This window comes from Diutina rugosa, assembly GCF_008704595.1.
Source record: "Diutina rugosa strain CBS 613 chromosome Unknown scaffold28_size161324, whole genome shotgun sequence".
Lineage (NCBI taxonomy): Eukaryota > Fungi > Ascomycota > Pichiomycetes > Serinales > Debaryomycetaceae > Diutina > Diutina rugosa.
The window spans coordinates 145,554-161,479 of NW_022995054.1; the positions used below are offsets into that span (position 1 = coordinate 145,554).

At 52.5% G+C, this 15,926-nt stretch overlaps 5 protein-coding genes across 5 annotated transcripts; 2 read left to right on the forward strand and 3 right to left on the reverse strand. All coding sequences in view use genetic code 12, as the record gives it.

Moving 5' to 3' along the window:
* Positions 1-886: 886 nt before the first annotated feature.
* Positions 887-2,497, forward strand: DIURU_000080 (kinetochore-associated Ndc80 complex subunit; the record flags this gene model as incomplete). The annotated part of the gene is made up of 1 exon (XM_034159088.1): positions 887-2,497. One exon carries the CDS (start codon positions 887-889, stop codon positions 2,495-2,497), a length of 1,611 nt encoding a protein of 536 aa, XP_034015195.1.
* Positions 2,498-2,592: 95 nt separating this feature from the next.
* DIURU_000081 (uncharacterized protein) lies at positions 2,593-3,030 on the reverse strand (the record flags this gene model as incomplete). The annotated part of the gene is made up of 1 exon (XM_034159099.1): positions 2,593-3,030. One exon carries the CDS (start codon positions 3,028-3,030, stop codon positions 2,593-2,595), a length of 438 nt encoding a protein of 145 aa, XP_034015196.1.
* Positions 3,031-7,407: 4,377 nt separating this feature from the next.
* On the reverse strand, positions 7,408-8,484 carry DIURU_000082 (uncharacterized protein; the record flags this gene model as incomplete). The annotated part of the gene is made up of 1 exon (XM_034159110.1): positions 7,408-8,484. One exon carries the CDS (start codon positions 8,482-8,484, stop codon positions 7,408-7,410), a length of 1,077 nt encoding a protein of 358 aa, XP_034015197.1.
* A 3,590-nt stretch (positions 8,485-12,074) lies between these two features.
* Positions 12,075-13,229, forward strand: DIURU_000083 (Zn(II)2Cys6 transcription factor domain-containing protein; the record flags this gene model as incomplete). Its single annotated transcript, XM_034159121.1, has 1 exon — positions 12,075-13,229. The coding sequence occupies one exon, from the start codon at positions 12,075-12,077 to the stop codon at positions 13,227-13,229; it is 1,155 nt and encodes a 384-aa protein (XP_034015198.1).
* Positions 13,230-14,207: 978 nt separating this feature from the next.
* Positions 14,208-15,521, reverse strand: DIURU_000084 (uncharacterized protein; the record flags this gene model as incomplete). Its single annotated transcript, XM_034159132.1, has 1 exon — positions 14,208-15,521. The coding sequence occupies one exon, from the start codon at positions 15,519-15,521 to the stop codon at positions 14,208-14,210; it is 1,314 nt and encodes a 437-aa protein (XP_034015199.1).
* Positions 15,522-15,926: the final 405 nt, after the last annotated feature.

A 15,926-nucleotide genomic window follows, 5' to 3' on the forward strand; every position in this document is an offset into this window, starting at 1 on the left:
ATTGTATGGGTGACGATTGGTCTCTCACGAGTTATCTTGTCATTGGTTGTACCCCCAGAATTTTGACAGCTTTCATATTATGGATTTTTTGAGTTATATTCGTTGCCTCTTATGATGTATACTCAGGTTAGCTCTACTTCGAAGGATAGCCCGCCACAGATGTATCCCATGTCAATTAGGAGGACATATGAAATTGGAAGTGTTCCGCTGTTATATCCGACATGAACTCAGTTGGTATCGGTTTGCATCCCCACGTTTTGACGATCACAACGACAGCACCATCTTTGTTATCGTTTTGGGACTAATTTTCTGTCGATAGGGCAACGTCAGCTGTATGCAGACCTACATTGTAATTATCATAATTATCTTCACTCAGACGCTTTGCAAACAAACTATAAGTTTCAAAGAGTATCAAACTCCCTAACAATCAAACTAAACCCAGTGATACACCAATGTGTTCAATGAAATGAAAACAAATCTCTACATTGAAAATCCACTTAATTAAACCTTTCAATATCTCAAACTTTAGTCGATTTTGACATTGCTAACGCTGCTTGAATTCTATGTTTTCACTCACATTGTCGCTTTTATAACTCCATGTGAACGATCTCTCTCCTCTTCAGAGTAGTTTCATCGGATCAGTTCGCGTCGCGCTTCGCGAAGCCGCACCGACTTCACGCACTGATTGTTTACATCGGTGCACCAGACCATGTCCCGCAAGCTGATCGGGAAGACGTTCCCGTTACCCGAGGGAAATACACCTCGACGAACTCCATACGGGGCTCTGACACCGCAACTGGGGCCCTGGCCTCAGCTGGGCCGCCTGGCGCGGGCGCTGTTAGTGGTGACCCGGCTGCTGCTGATCCTCTCGCTGGCGGCTCCCGCGATGATTAACCCGCCAGGACTGGCTTCTGGACGTCCCAGTGCTCGTCAAACGAAGGAAAATACCCTTGCTGTCCACGAATACCTCCTGGTTCATGACTACCCGCGGCCAGTGCTTGCTGATGGTAAGCCGCCGACTCAATCGGAGTTTAAAGAGATATTTGCGTTTATATACCGCACCATTGAGCCGCTGTTTCACTATACCTCGAATGCCAACCCGGAACAAGACATATTTCTGGTGTTACGGCTCCACCACTACCCGCAACTCGGGCAATTAACCCTGATGCACATGCGGCTGGTGGGGCTGTTGACGCTGTGGCCGGTGGTGGTGGCGATGCTCCGGTGGCTTTGCGACTGGGCCCAAATGGTGCTGGAGGTGGAGACTCCCGTGCTCGACGACGGCATGCCATGGTACATGTGTCCCCAGGACATCTACGACCGGCTCTTGATCCGGTACTTCTTTACCTGGTACCAGGCCGCGCTTGCCGGCGATGATGGTCGCCACCACGAGATTAAACAGGCGCTTGTCGAAGACTACCGCCACCTGGAGGCCGCCAACGACGCTGCTGCTGCGGCTAAGGAGGCTAAGGCTAAAGAGCTCATTGACGAAACGGCAAGACTTCAACAGCTCCACCAACTGTACCTTAATGCTCGTCAAGTGGCGACACTGTTAGAAGTGGACCGAGAAAAGCTCACCAAGTACTGCGATGAGCTCAGGCACAAGACCGACGCCTACCCTGCCCGTCTAGATGAACTTCGCGCAATTGCTCAGCAGTTACTGAATGAAATCAAAGACGCGGCGTTACGCAAGAGCCAGCTCCGCCAGGACCTTAGTGCTCGCGACGCTCTGCCCGACCAGGTGGCTAAACTCCACGCCCGCAAGCTGGCGCTCCAGGAACAGCTTCGCCTGGCTCGGGAAACCCGCGAGCGGGCTCGCGAGGACCTGGAGTTGGAGTTTCAACGCATGGAGGAAGAGTACGCCGCCATTGATGCCCTGGTGCACGCCTACAACAGCCAGTGTGCCCACCTTAATCTCGAAGGGTGTTCCCTTTCAATCAACCCCCAGATCTTGACTACCGGTTCCGGCAGCGTGTTTACCGATAACCGCGACCCTGAAAGCGAGTGCAACTTCATCGGTGCGGCCATGAACCCCCTTCGCAGCGAAGTACGGCGCTACCGTGACTCTACGGATGCCACTACTGACCAGCTCGACCGCCTCCGCGCTGAGTGTGACCTGATGTCTCGCCACACCAGTATGCTTCAGGAGAAAGCCAATGCGGCTCAGGCTCAACTTGATATGGAAAAGCACAAGGGCGAGGAAGAAGTGCGGCTGGTGGCTCAAGGACGTGACGAAAAACGAGTGGAACGAGAGCAGTTGGTGGCCACAATGAGACTGAGACTCGAGGCAGCGCGTCGTCGCTATGCTGATGCTGAACATCGTCTAGAGAGCCAGCGACAGGCGTTGGAAGCCGAGGCACAAACTACACGTGACCAGTATATGGAAGCAGTCAATTTCATCACCAAGGAGGTGACAAACCACCGGGAAATGGCCGCTAAGATGCTTGAAGACGTCGATGAGGCAGTTAAAGAGAGTGGTCCTCCTGTGCCCTCTTGAGATACTACACTGTTTTATCCTTTTTGACGTTACATTCACAATTATAAACCGGAGACATGGTTCTGTCCCCGTTGGTATCATTCGCAAGATCCTGCTTACGAGGATTGGGCAGCGGCAGCGACACCTTGTTCAGCGACATCATCGGGGATGGTGACGGCGTCGTTGGTCTCAACGGCGAACGAGGCGTCGTCGATGAGCTTGTTGGCATCATCGGAGGTGACGGCGTACGCAGCGTCAGCTTCGCAACCACAGGGGTTGTAGTTGGGAGGGAAGCAGTAGTAGTACGTCTGGCCACCCTTGCTCTTGATCACGGTGATCTTGCGGTAGTACCACGATGAGCCCCAGCCGCCGTTGCCGCCCCAGCCCCAGCCGCCCTGGCCGTTCCAGCCCCAGCTGCCACCCCAGCTGCCGTGGCCCAAGAGGCCACCGAGGATCCCCTTGATCAAGCCAAGAGTGGCTTCACCTTCAGCGACGGGAGCAGAGGCAACACCGGCAATGGCGGCGGCGGAAACGATGACAGTGGTGAACTTCATTATTGGTTGATTGAGTTGAGTTGAGTGATGAAGAAATAAGACGAGATGGAGGGGGATATTTATATCAATTTCAACACTTACCAATTGCTTGTGATCCCTATGGTTTTCTGGGGTGGTGATTATTTGAAACCTCGTTGGTTCAATTATGTTCCCTATTCGGTGTAATGCACAAATTAAGCTTCAGTGCCGCTGCCTCGATGACGGCTATTGTGCCGAAATGAACCGCCTGATGCCCTTCGATGGTGCCGAAACGGTTCCGTGCTATCACAAAGACTTGACGTACTTAATTGAGGGAGTTACAAGCTTCTTGTCTGGAGCTAAGCAATTTTCGCTATGCTATCACTCTACTCGCTGGTACGATGCTTCACATTGACGACACATGCCCCTTACCGATGTTTAGATGTGTTTACAGGGGCACATGTACTGTTCCAGAACTGCTTGCTGCCGAGGAAAGTTTGGTTTTGCGTCACCCGAGATACATCAGGTGCCGACTCAACCGGGCCGTCCATATCTCAGCGGCGATCCCATCTGGGGATTGTATCGGACCATCAAATAAGCGTGAGCGAGGTTGTCACGCTTTCGTAGGTCGTGGAAGTTCGAAGTCCAATGAATTGGACCGGTGAAGCATATAATGAAATGCTGATACCAACGTGTGCTCCAAGGAGGTAATCCTAACCTTGCTAATGACCTTTACTGGCCATGCCTTTGCCCTCTCGTTAGAGGCAAGCCTAGCCGAAAGTCTAAGGTCATTTTTGTGCTGTTGTACTAATACGACGACAATGTCAATAGCAACCACTTACTATTCCTGTTCCGGAGCCAGTCCTCGTAGCAAAACAACCCTGCATGTTTCCGTCATCGTTTTCAGCAGTCGCTAATCTGTGAATCTTTCCAAGCATCTGGAAATCGATGAAAAGCCACCTTCAACGGAGTGAAGAAAGAGAATGATTTGAGGTTGAAGTGGATAGATGATGATTGATGAAAAGTCACTACGTGTCCATCGGCAGTCCCTTGGTCCCTCACTTTCGGTGTTACACAAGGTTATGTGTGAACCTTAAATGCGGCTACCAGCGACCAGTGGATTGACCTTAGTTACGTCATCGTCTAACTTCACTAAGTTGACGATACCACGGTGCTGGGTCAAGTGAACACTTTCCAACATCGATTGCTCAAAGTGTGCAAATTAATTCAGACGTGATTAGATAGTCAATACGACGTTAAATCAACACTATCTGCTCTATTTGCGACTCTACTACGCTCGCAGCCGGTGTGGGTTATGAACAAGCGAAAAACAAGTCTTTACTACTATTCTGTAAACGGTAAACTTATGCACTAATTGGGAAGGGGCAGCTTGGGATCTAACGTATTCATCTAGGAACTAATAATAGAACCATCACACATAGAGAGGGGATGGTGATGAGTTTGAGCCGAGAAGGGGTTTAACAGGAGTCATCAAGGGGTTGAGAAGAATCCGTGACCGTTACAGGATTGCCTATTGCTTTATGAGTCTCAAGTAGTTGTCAATTTGATCGTTTTGGGATTGCCCCAACTCTGGGTTATGAATTTTAGCACTCCATTAGCAGTACACGGCAGTATCGGATTACTGAACAAGTTGTGCTCAGTTCGATTCTTGAAAATTTCTACAAACGTATAACTTTATCTTGAATTTAAACCTGGGTGAAGATGAAACTGATCAAGGAGAACAACTAGTTGCGGCAGACAGTGGCCGAGCTTTCGAGCCGAAAACCGGAGTCAGGCCTTGGTGAAATCACAATCAGCGTTGGTGAAGCGATGACAGTGTGAAAATGAGCGGTCATAGTTGTAGTTGTGCAGTATACGAGTACGTCCTATGCGATGAAGTCAACTGACAAAGCTACGTAGTGGCTAGTAATATGGAAAGTATTGTTGATCTTTCACAAATTAACGGTTACGCAATCGTGCCATACAAAGATTAGGATGCCGTAAATTACAATGTTGAGTTTGGATTATATTAAATTTTTGGCTGGCACGATAGACTAAAGTTATAGGATCCGATGATTAGCCTTCCCCTTGTTTGTGATTTGCTGAAATGACGATTGACATAGCAGTAACGAGAAATGTTGATACCCGTCAGACTGAGTCTTCAGGTCGGATTGTCCAAAGAGTATCTGTTAACTGATCCAGTTGACGACTAAAGCTTAGGTTAAACCACTCGAAGTATTCAATTGAGTCGCTTTACCATTTGCAAAATCACTCTGAGAATACAGTTCAAGATAATTGTTCTCAGCACCACTTAGTCTGTAAGCATATTCTATTGGTTTGACAAGCTTTTGGTGAGCTAATATCGTTTTGGACACACCTATCCTGCCTGCAACGTATATGCCTGCACACAGAAGTTTCATATGCAGGAAATAAGAAAAACCTTACTCAAGTTCATTTGTGAGGTAAACGACACCCTAAAAGAAAACGAACTACATCACTGTAATTTCTACTGTTCAAATAATACTTGCGACAACAAATGGGAATTGTTTGAATTTTTTAAATTTTCTCTCGAAAAAACTACAAAGTGTGATATAAAATCAGGGAAGATAGATAAATTCAATCCGTTTGTTCCATAAAATTCTTTGGCACTGGAAGTATATCTGATCTGATTTTGGGCGAGTTGACTTCAAAAATGGCGTCTTTATGTGAGTTTTACGGTGGAAGAAAAACTTTTTTTTTCTTTTGCAAATTTTTTTTGGACCACTTTGAATTTGTAGCGTGGTCTATTACATCTGTGGAGCATTGTAATTGACCCGTGATGTTCGTAGCAGTGCTAAAAATGGTGTAACACCTCGTCTATTTTGATGTTTGTATGCAGGTGCGTGACAAATATGCAAGACCCAACAAGTTGAGCTATACCATGCAGATACTAAGTGACTAGTCCATTTTAACAAGCATCATTGTAATCTGGAGACGTGTCTATTTGGTTTGATGGGTTTAGGTAGATGCTGCCACCAGTGCTGACACTTACATAGGGCTTTCAAGTTTGGGATTCTGCACACAAGCCTTGCATGTGCATATCGTTCATGATTCTTCATCTGGCTCTTTCATCGCCTATATTGAACCTAAGAAAGAAACGAATTGCACCACTGTGATGTATACGGTGTAAATACCATTTATAACAGCATCAGATATTTTCCTGAATTTGCCACTGAAAATCTACAAAAAGTGATATAAAATCAGAAAAAACTGCTACAGGCTTCCCGTTTACTTCATAAAACTCTTTGGCATCAGAAGTATGGTAGATAAATCTCCGGGCAAGTTGACGTTCGATTTGAAGTAGTTTCAGCTATGGCACTCTACTTGCCTTACTTGCAGAATTGATTATCATATGCAGTACCCTTGGTATACATGGCGCTACTAATTGTAAATCCAGAGGCGATCAAAAAGTTATCACTGCTACAACTTTAATATGCTATAGTACTGGCTGTGAAACCCTCATGGACTCAACTGAAAAGGTGACGTACTTATGACGCTTTTATGTGCGTTCTTGTACGAATCCTGTATGTAGTAAAGGAACTTTCATGTCGAGCATTCGCCATCAACAGAACAACTTAAGAGTTTTGAATCCAAATTGATCGTCACGGCTCAAATATATGTATAATAGCAGTTAGAAGATGTTCTGGAAAAAAAAAAATTTTGATAAAAAAAAATTTGAAATCAAAGTTGAAATAATTTTTGGCACAGTATGTAGGATTCAAATAAACGAAATTCTGGACGAGTGGCGCGTGTATGTTTATGCAGGACGTAATCCATTGAGCTGTGACAGTCAAAGCAAAACACACAACCAAACCAATTCGACGCTATCCTTACGGTTCCACTGAAAGGCTATCAACAAATGCGGTTCTCGATGCAATCATTTTAGGAATGCCTCAATTCGGAGTTGTGACGATTCTTAGCTCTCCACTTACAGTACAAGTCAATATCGGATTCTCTCAGCATGTTGTGCTCGGTTCGATTCTTGACAATTTCTACAAAAGTATATTTATAGTTCAAATTTTAACATGGAGACTAGCATTGAGACCCCAATTTGTGAATAAACTGTCCTCGTTTGTATTCGATAAATTTTCCTATCTTCTAATTTGAGTATCTGCTACCTAAGTAAGTGTGAGAACTAGGTTTGCGAATTGCGATTATAAATGATAGTATGTCAAGGTGAGCATTCTTCTAGTTAACTGCTATTCATGATTGTTTGAAGACATCAGGGTCTAGTTGGAAAATGTGATAGTTCAATCATTACTGACGGGTGATATCGAGAGTACGATGGTTGGTTTAGGTATCGTAAATGTATTACACTATGATGATGGCTATCGATGTCTAATCACAAGTCTATCACTGTGATCTCGGTTCATGGGTATATTACTTGGAAACGTGGCGCAACGACTTGTTGGACGACGAGATGGTGGGACGAGCGTAGAGCGACGTCTCCTGGGGTACAGTGTACTTGCGCAACGTCCGGTCCAGGCGCAGGGAGGGCAAAGACGGCGCCGGCGCCGCTGGAGCGGAGAGATTGCGGACCAGACTCAGTTTGCGGAGCCGGCTCGGGGTATTGGGAATGAGGGAGGGCTTGGTCGGTGACAGCCGGGGGATTCTCGAGGCGTCTGAAGGGGCAAGCAGCAGCAGCGCCAGCCGGGGGATTCTTGGGGTTTCTGAAAGCAGCCTTGTCAGTGACAGCAGAGGGATTCTGGTTGGCTGTGAAGCCGCTGGCGGCGTCAGGATTGTGGTAGGGTGGTGGTGAGGAGAAGGGATGCGAGTAGGGCGCTTGGGAGGCAGCATGGACGAGACTGTAGGCGGGCTACTGAGCGTAGCCGGTACTGTAGACGATGAGAATGAGAACTGTGTGTGGCTGGGTCCTGAAGGCGGCGGCTTTACCCCCGCAAGCTCGAGCAGCGATACCCGTCTCGGCAGCTTGGGTTTGACGAACTCGGCAGCTGGCGGCAAGAGCGAGGCGTTGAGGTTAAACAGCGCCTTTGAAGTTGGTAGTCTGCGAGTTTGTTGAGTTCTGGGGGCGACGGAGGCGGTTTTGGTCGTCTCCTTACCCGTGATAGTTTTCCGCCGTTTGACGTCCAGCGTTTGCTCCGGGTGGACCAGGTAGTGGCTCAGGATCGGCTTCATCTTGTTGAAGTGGCGGCTGTGGATGTGGGCGATGCGCTGGTTGAACGTGGTGTGAGCCGGCGGCCTCGGAGGCGGGGGCATCTCCTTCTCCATGTGGAGCTTGGCTCTAGAGTTGACCTCGGCGAGACAGGAGTTGGCAAACGTGCTCAGGTACCCCTTAGCGTACATGGTGTCGCTGATCAGGCGAGAGTGGACCTCGACCCCTGGGGGGAGGCTGTCGAGGTTGATGGCATCGTCAGCGATGGCGTCGACGTCATGGAGGCGGAGGCAGCTGAACTTTTGGTGGATGGGCGTGGCGATGTCGCTGGGGTGTCGCTCCATGGCTGGGGCGCGGCGGAGATGGGGTGTAGGGGAGATTTGGGGTGGGTGGTGGTGGGTGTATCTCGGGGTGTTTACGATTCGTCCCGATTAGGCAAGGGGGCTTGTTGATAATGTGCACCATATGAGATCAAATGAGATGGCTGCCACCGGCGATGCCCAAGGAGGAGTTAGACAACGGAGACGAATTGGAAGCCTTAGAAATCGCATTGAGACTAGTAGAGGTAATAGGAGAGCCAGGGAAATGACGGCATTCTGGCTGAGGGCGTGGTCACGGCTGTGGGTAGTGCGGCGCAATTAGCCAACCAAGAGTTGCTGACAACCGCTAGTAGAGAGCCACTAGTAGAAGGCAACTAGTAGTGGTGCCATTGGTGATGGGCTAGGTTTAGTAGACGGTAAGTTGAGGTGACTGGATGCGGAGACAACTGGCAGAGGGGGAGAGCTGGGGGAGACGGTGGTGGGTGTGGGTACGATGGTGGTAACGCCACCTCTCACGTGGCGCTTGCGGGTGGGGCTAAGCCCGAGCATCCGAGCCCGACTCCGCGGAGATCCCCATGCCGGAGTATATTGCGACTCCGCTTAACCTAGGCGGCTACCAGCCAGCGACGACAAAGTAATCAGGCGATAATTCCTAAGGCTGAATCATAGTGGACTGAGGATGAATACGAGGATTGACCAATTAAGGGATAGGCAAAAAAGAAATGGATACAAATTTTGGAAGTGGAGTCAGCTAGGGAATGGAGCCACTCTTGCCGTGGAATCAGCCTAGGTAGACCCGTGATTGCGCTAAACCTCGAACAGCGTCGGCTACCACCGGACGGAGATTAGTGTCCACCGCACCCACTCGCTACCATTGCTTCGCTACTAAATTGTCGGTGATCTCCGCAACGGTTCCAGCGTCCTGTCGGGGATTGGCGACCACCGCCGAGATCGGGGTTCCCCAGGCGAGTGGCTGAGGGGACTACTAACACGTGCTCAGTGTAACCCTAATTTATCGCTAAAAATTCACATGGTGTCGCCATTCCCCAAGCTGTGCTGATTCACGTTTAGGCTGTCAAATAAAAAGGTGGAGCCGTTGGTCCTGCATCGGAGTCAATTAAAGAAAAAAGCAATCCACAACACTACGTCGATCGCCGGCGCTTAAAAGTCACAGCCCTTTCAGCCGAAGATGCGGGGTTCAGGCGACGACCAGCTTTGGAAGGTTCCATTATCGAGGCTAAGCCCTCTCGGACAAAAGCTTAAACTACGCCTCACGGTGTTTCTCCGTTAGTCCTTAAACTTAGACACCAGACACACGCTACGAGGGTTCCACACTTCTGTCATCAGGGGCCACAAAAGCTGCTCGCTCAGCGCCACGCCATTGTGTGGGTTAATTTTGCCGTTCGGGAGTTTATCCGACGCCGACGCCGCGGGAAAGGAGGCTCCGAGATCTAAAGGGCGAATACCAGCCGAAAATTTGGGCTAGGGGGCAAAACAAAAAATAAGCTTGAGCAAAGTGGTAAGCCTCGATCGTAGAACCGTCAAGAAGGTGGGGGGGCGGTCGGATGGACGGAAGGTGTGGCGACCGAGGTACCGGTTTTCTCAATGGGGGCTTACACGGTGAACGTGACAGGTGCAACGAGATCGTGTACCGTATTCGGGTGCGCCAGACACGCCCCTCCGAAAAGGGAAAGAGGGGACGAGGTGTTTCTGCCCACGGGAGAGACAGTGCCACCACGGCAGCAGGCAGCAGGCAGCACGTATAGTGTAGGGCTTCGGGGGTAAACTTCCACGAGGGGCCCAATATCCCGCTATCGGCCCCTATTACTCTCCAGGTGAGGGGAAGGGGGAGGATAAGCCCAACCGCTTATCCTCGACTCTACAGGGGCTGGACAGGGGTCCCCCTAGTCCCCCTGTGGAAGAGTATGTATAGCTACTACCCATCGATATAGGTTTACTCCAATCAAAGCTTGCTGCCGCTGCCGCTGCTGCTGCTGCTGCCGTGGTGGCTGTTCTCGGGGTTCGGGCTGCGATGACTTCGGAGTCAAAAGTGCCCCCCGACGTGAGTGGGCGGCTTGTTCCGGTTTCGCCCGCGCTTCTCGGCTCGGACTCCTGTGTGGGGTACCCTCTATGACTCTGAATCACTTACTCACGAAAAATGTAACCAAAAAAATGCCGCGAACCACCCAAACCACAAAACATCGTGATTAGGGGGTTGAATGGCGAAGAGTAGTACCGTACAATGGTAGTTATTGCCTGGTAAAGATGCTGGTTGTAAGCATCGGGGTGGATCCCCCACTTTTCCTCGTTTACCTATTTTTTGTCATGTGACAGCGAGATGGCGTGAATCATGTTTCGGGCAGTGAGTCAAAACGCACAGGGCTCGGTCTAACGGCACCCATGACGCCACAAGCAAAAGCGGGGATCTCCGGAGCCGTTGCCACATTAGGCCCCCCCGATAAGCGCTAGCCGTATACTACGGGGTTACGACTCCGACAATGGACGCGGACAATTAGCACCAGGCCACGGAAGTACATCTTTAGGTGGGAGTAGTCACCTGATACACCCATTACAGGAGTTGTACTTCTGAAACTTCCTGCTAGTACCTGACTTCACCATTTCGTCTCCGCTAACATTGGCGTACCCTCGTCATTTTTTTTTCGTTGGATTGCATACCAAGGCTCGCAACCCAAATCCTACTATTGCCCTCTTTAATTATTGGTGGCGGCAGTCCGAGGACGGTGTACACGAAAACTCCGGAGTCGTTTGCCGAAGCGCGGAAGTCACCCGCTCATCGCCAGTGACTACCTTTTCGCAGCCTCGCCCCGCCACCCAACTACCACAACCCGATTAGCTAAGAACACAGATTCCTTAACTAATCTACTTACCATTTACACGGATGGTGACACTTGTTACAGGGGGTCCTGACACCTAGGTCCGGAGGCATCATCCGAGGCCCCCCCCACTGTCACAGGTTGAGTCATCGTAGTCATCGTATTGCCCTTTGGCCTCGGCTCTCGCCGCCGACTCCGCAGCGCCGAATTCGATGTAGTCCGGTCGCTCGTGTGCACCGACACAGGCTGTCGCTTTCCCAATTTTTTTTTTTTTGAGCTCTCCCGGCTTCACCCGATATCGCACTACCGGGCTTCCCCTCCTTGCGCTGCCCGCGGCTTCGCCCTAGGCAAAGGAGGAGCATGAAGAGGACATCACCTGATAGTAAATATCCGAAACACCAAGGCGGGGCCCCCCTTTCTGGTAGCGAAACCGGGATCAGTTGATACCTATGAAACTCATAGTGAAACCCGTCGAGTTTTACAAATGCCTCGGGATCCCCCACTTTTGCTTTTTCGTTGGTCCGAGCGGTGGGAGAAGTTTATCGCTTTCCCCGCTGGGGTAATCCCCGGGCCCCTCATCCTGCGCCCTGTGATAATGGAAAATATTTTCTCGGTCGCTCGTTCCCTCGCGGACCCCGGCGCATGGCGCCCTGGACGGCGCCCCAAAGGCGCCCCCGACAGGATATATAGATAGCCGGCGCCGGCGCCCATCTCCGCTTCTTACTCCTTTTACCACCACAGAAACTCCGAACTTTCCACCTCGAAACATCCCATTTACAAATGTCGGACTTGTTACTGTATAGCATCATGAACACGACCAAGGCGCCGTCGGCGCTGCCAGTGGCGCTGCTGGCGCCGCTGTTGGCGACTCCCCGCGACCTGGCGCCGTCGCTCCCCATGCCCCAGGCGCTGAAGACGACGACTTTACCCCCCATCGCCGCCCTCGACAACTACTGCTACACTACCCGCTTTTACAACTCGCCCCAGAAGGAGTCGCTGCTGCTGCTCCACGGGTTGGGCCTCTTGCTGACGATGGCACTGAGAGCGCCGCTGGTGACGCCGCCGCTGGCGGCGCTTTTGGCGCCCCTGGCTACGTCGCTCGGTGTCGGCGCTACCGTCGCCAGACTGCCGCTGACGCTGCTGTCGGCTCTGGCGCTGCTGGTGCCGCTGGCGCCGCTGACCCCCAACTTGCGCGGTCCCCTGCCCCACTCGCTGCCGCTGATGGCGGCGCCGCAACTGGCGCTCATGGCGCTGCCGTCGCTGTCGTCGCTGGGCGCCGCTCCTCGCCAACGCCGCCAGCGCCTTGGCCCCTCGTGTGACCTGTGCCGGGCGCGCAAGGTTAAATGTGACGCCGACGTCGTCATCATCGCCAAGTCGCCCGCCGACGGCGGCGCGTTGGCCGAATTTGACCTCTCCCCTGCCGACCACGAAGCCGTGCTCGCGGGCGCCCCCGTCGCCGTTGGCGACGACGCCACCCTCGTGTTGTCCCACGGCAAGTTGATCAAGTTCAAAGTGTGCAAGCTGTGCGCCGTCAAGGGGCTTGGCTGCTGCTTTTCTAAAGGGTTTACCAAGGAGGACATCATGATGAACAACAAGCGCCGCGACGACGGCGCCGCCGCAGCGCTGGCGCTGCCGGTGAGCGTGGTGGCGGCGAAGAAGTTGCGCCCGGCGAAGATCGCCAAGAAGCGGGCGCCGGCGGCGCTGGTGACGATCGCGCTGTTGACGCTGGCGCTCATGGCCGCCGACAGCGTGAGCGTGGTGCTGGCGCCGGCGCCGGCGTTGGTGTTGCCGCTGACACGCAAGTCGCTGTGCTTCTCCTGCCGCAAGCGCAAGGTGAAGTGCGCCTTCAACCCCGCGGTGCTGAAGTGTGAAAACTGCTTCAAGAAGGGCGCCGACTGTGTGTTTGACTGTAAGCCCGCCAAGGCGGACGCTTAAGCAAAGCACCACTTAACGATGACAAAGACAAACGAAACTAATTGTGCCTGGGATAGGCACTGGATTTACTGGGACCTGGTTATAGAATAATACTACAATTACTAGACAATTTGGTGTAGCACTCGGTGGAAAAGACTAGGCGCAAATCAATTATCGCCGATAAAGCTTGAGTCAGTAGCCACGGAGTTAAGGCTAGTTGGTCGTACTTTGAGCCATTACTAAGGAGGGTCCAAAGACTTTTGTGGTCTGAATCTAATTGTCCAGCAAGGCAGTCCCTGAAAGCGGATCAATTCAAGCCGATTGGACTATTTAGCTGGGTCTAGCCTTGGTGTAATTTGAGACAACAATTGAGCTATAGGAGACTAATTGTCACTTACTATTTTGAGTCATCCGAACAATCAGCACGCCTATTCTCTCATAGTATCAATTTTGGAATTGAATCCAGTGGGTAACACTAACCCATCTTTAGGGTGATCTCAGTGGCATAATTGAAAAATATCAATTGACTAGAAGGCAAAACCAGTGAAGAAACATGGAGTTTTTCACTGCAAGATGATGGTAGGCCGGTAACTTACCTCAGTATGTTACACTCATCTTAAGAATTATACCTACGGCAATAAGGGATATTTGCTCATGGATTTGTTACCGGCCATCAAAAATAGTCAATTCCAAGTAAACCCACTATTATAGCATGGAATCTGGTCAATGAAAACCACTATGGCTCATACTTCACCACCTATTCCTCAGCAACCGACAAATTCGATCACTGATGAGTCATTGATGACACGTCACATACATCACTCTCCAGTTGCCACTACACTCGCCAATCGCCTACACTCGTCCTATGCCAAGTTTATTCTCGATATAAACGCCTATAACCGGCTTTAGCCGCACCACTTGTTCCGGTTGAGAACAAGCCCGCTAATGCATAAAATGTAAATCTCAGTAGTATCCCTAGTAAATCTCCAGCGCCACTTTTCACCCCAAGTTGATTGAGTTCACCAACAGCGCCAACAACGGCTCCATCCGCAAGTGTTCTTCGGTGGTGGTGGTGGCAGTAGTCGCGCTCACTGACGTTCCGGGGGTAGGAACTTGGGGCGAGCGCACCTCGGCCATGACCTCGGTAATCGCAGTGCCAGCACCAGTGCCAGCACCGTCGTCCCACATTGGCGTCGTACCCGCTGAGGGCACCCCCCCGATCAACGGGGGCATGGTGGCAGAGGGAAGCATCGACAATTCCCCCGTCCCCAGAGCGTACCCGGCGCCGTAGCCCAGGCCGTATCCGGCACCGGCAGCGGTACCATACCCGGAGCCGAACCCCACTCTTCTGGGGGTGTACCACTGCTCGTAGGGAGTTTCGGTGAACTCGTCGACCATGACCATCTCAGGCTCCCGGGGGACCACGTACGGCACCCCGTTGACGGCCAGCATCCAGATCCGGGTCTTGTAGAACCGGAACAACTCGCGCACAAGATCTCGGAAGTCGATGCGCTGGCGCAGCGAGTAATAGAAGGTGAGCTTGCGCCGGTCAAACTGGTACTCGGCGTCGACAAGCCGCATCTGGCGCACCGGCGCACCAGGCGCCAGCAGCTGCGCCGTGTGGCGCAATTTGACAAGGAATTGGCGGCACGCCAGGTCCTCGTCGCGCGCCTTCGCCGCCACGCCCGCGCGCTCGACGGCGGTGGCGGGGCGCAACACCCGCTTGGGGTAGGGGAAGGTGAGCGGCGCCCCCGCCTGGTCGTTGCGCCGCTCGTCGACAAGCGCCTGCAGTTGCTGGTAGTGCTGCAACATCTTGAGCATCCGCGCCTCGTCGATCAGCACCGCGAGCTTCGCCACCCGCCCGAGGTCGCGCCCGCGGTCAGCCTCGACCATCACCAAGTCGCCCACGGCGAGCGCGCCCGGTTCGGTAGTGTAGAACACGTCGAGGCGCCCCAGCTTAAACGCGACAAAAAGTAAGTGGCACTGGTCGAGTCCACCGGCGCCGTCGTCTTCGGGCGCCATTGTGGTGGTGGCGCCGTTACCCTGGCCACCATTGCCTTGGGCGCCGCCGCCACTGCCCTGGGCGCCGCCCTGGGCGCTGCCACTAGCACGGCTGAATTGGGGGAGCGCCACCCCGGCGCCTTCGCGCTGGCGCGCTGCTAGCGCCGCCAACGTCACCTGGACGCGGTGATGGGCGTCGACCACGAAGTAGCTGTCAATATTGAAGGAATCGTCGGTAGTCCCGGCCACTGCCACCGGCGCCAGGTCCAGGTGGCGCCGCCGCGGCGGCGCCGCCAACAGCGTCGACCACATCGAGGGTTCCAGCAGCGCGTGGTGGCTCCACATGTTGACGATATGCGAAAAGCGCCCCGGGTGCGGCCCATCGCTCTTTTATATACGCGGGGCGCCGGCTTCGGCGCCAGGGGCGTTCCGAGCGCTCAAATCGCTCCAGGGCCGTCGCCACTGGCAAGATTAGGCCATAAGGTGCAGCCCCGAGATGCAGCCTGCCCGATATACGGATAGTTTAACGCCGGGGCGCCGACGCCGGCTCGCACGACGCCGCGACCGTAGCCTCCTCGACTTGCCCTTCCACCTACGCCCCCCACGCCGTTATACTGTACTAGATAACTCCGGGCGATCCTTTTTCTTCGCCCCCCGCCCCCCAGCCGCACGCGCGCCTCATCGTCGCTCGCAGCACCTCTCTCCCCTCCTTTCGCC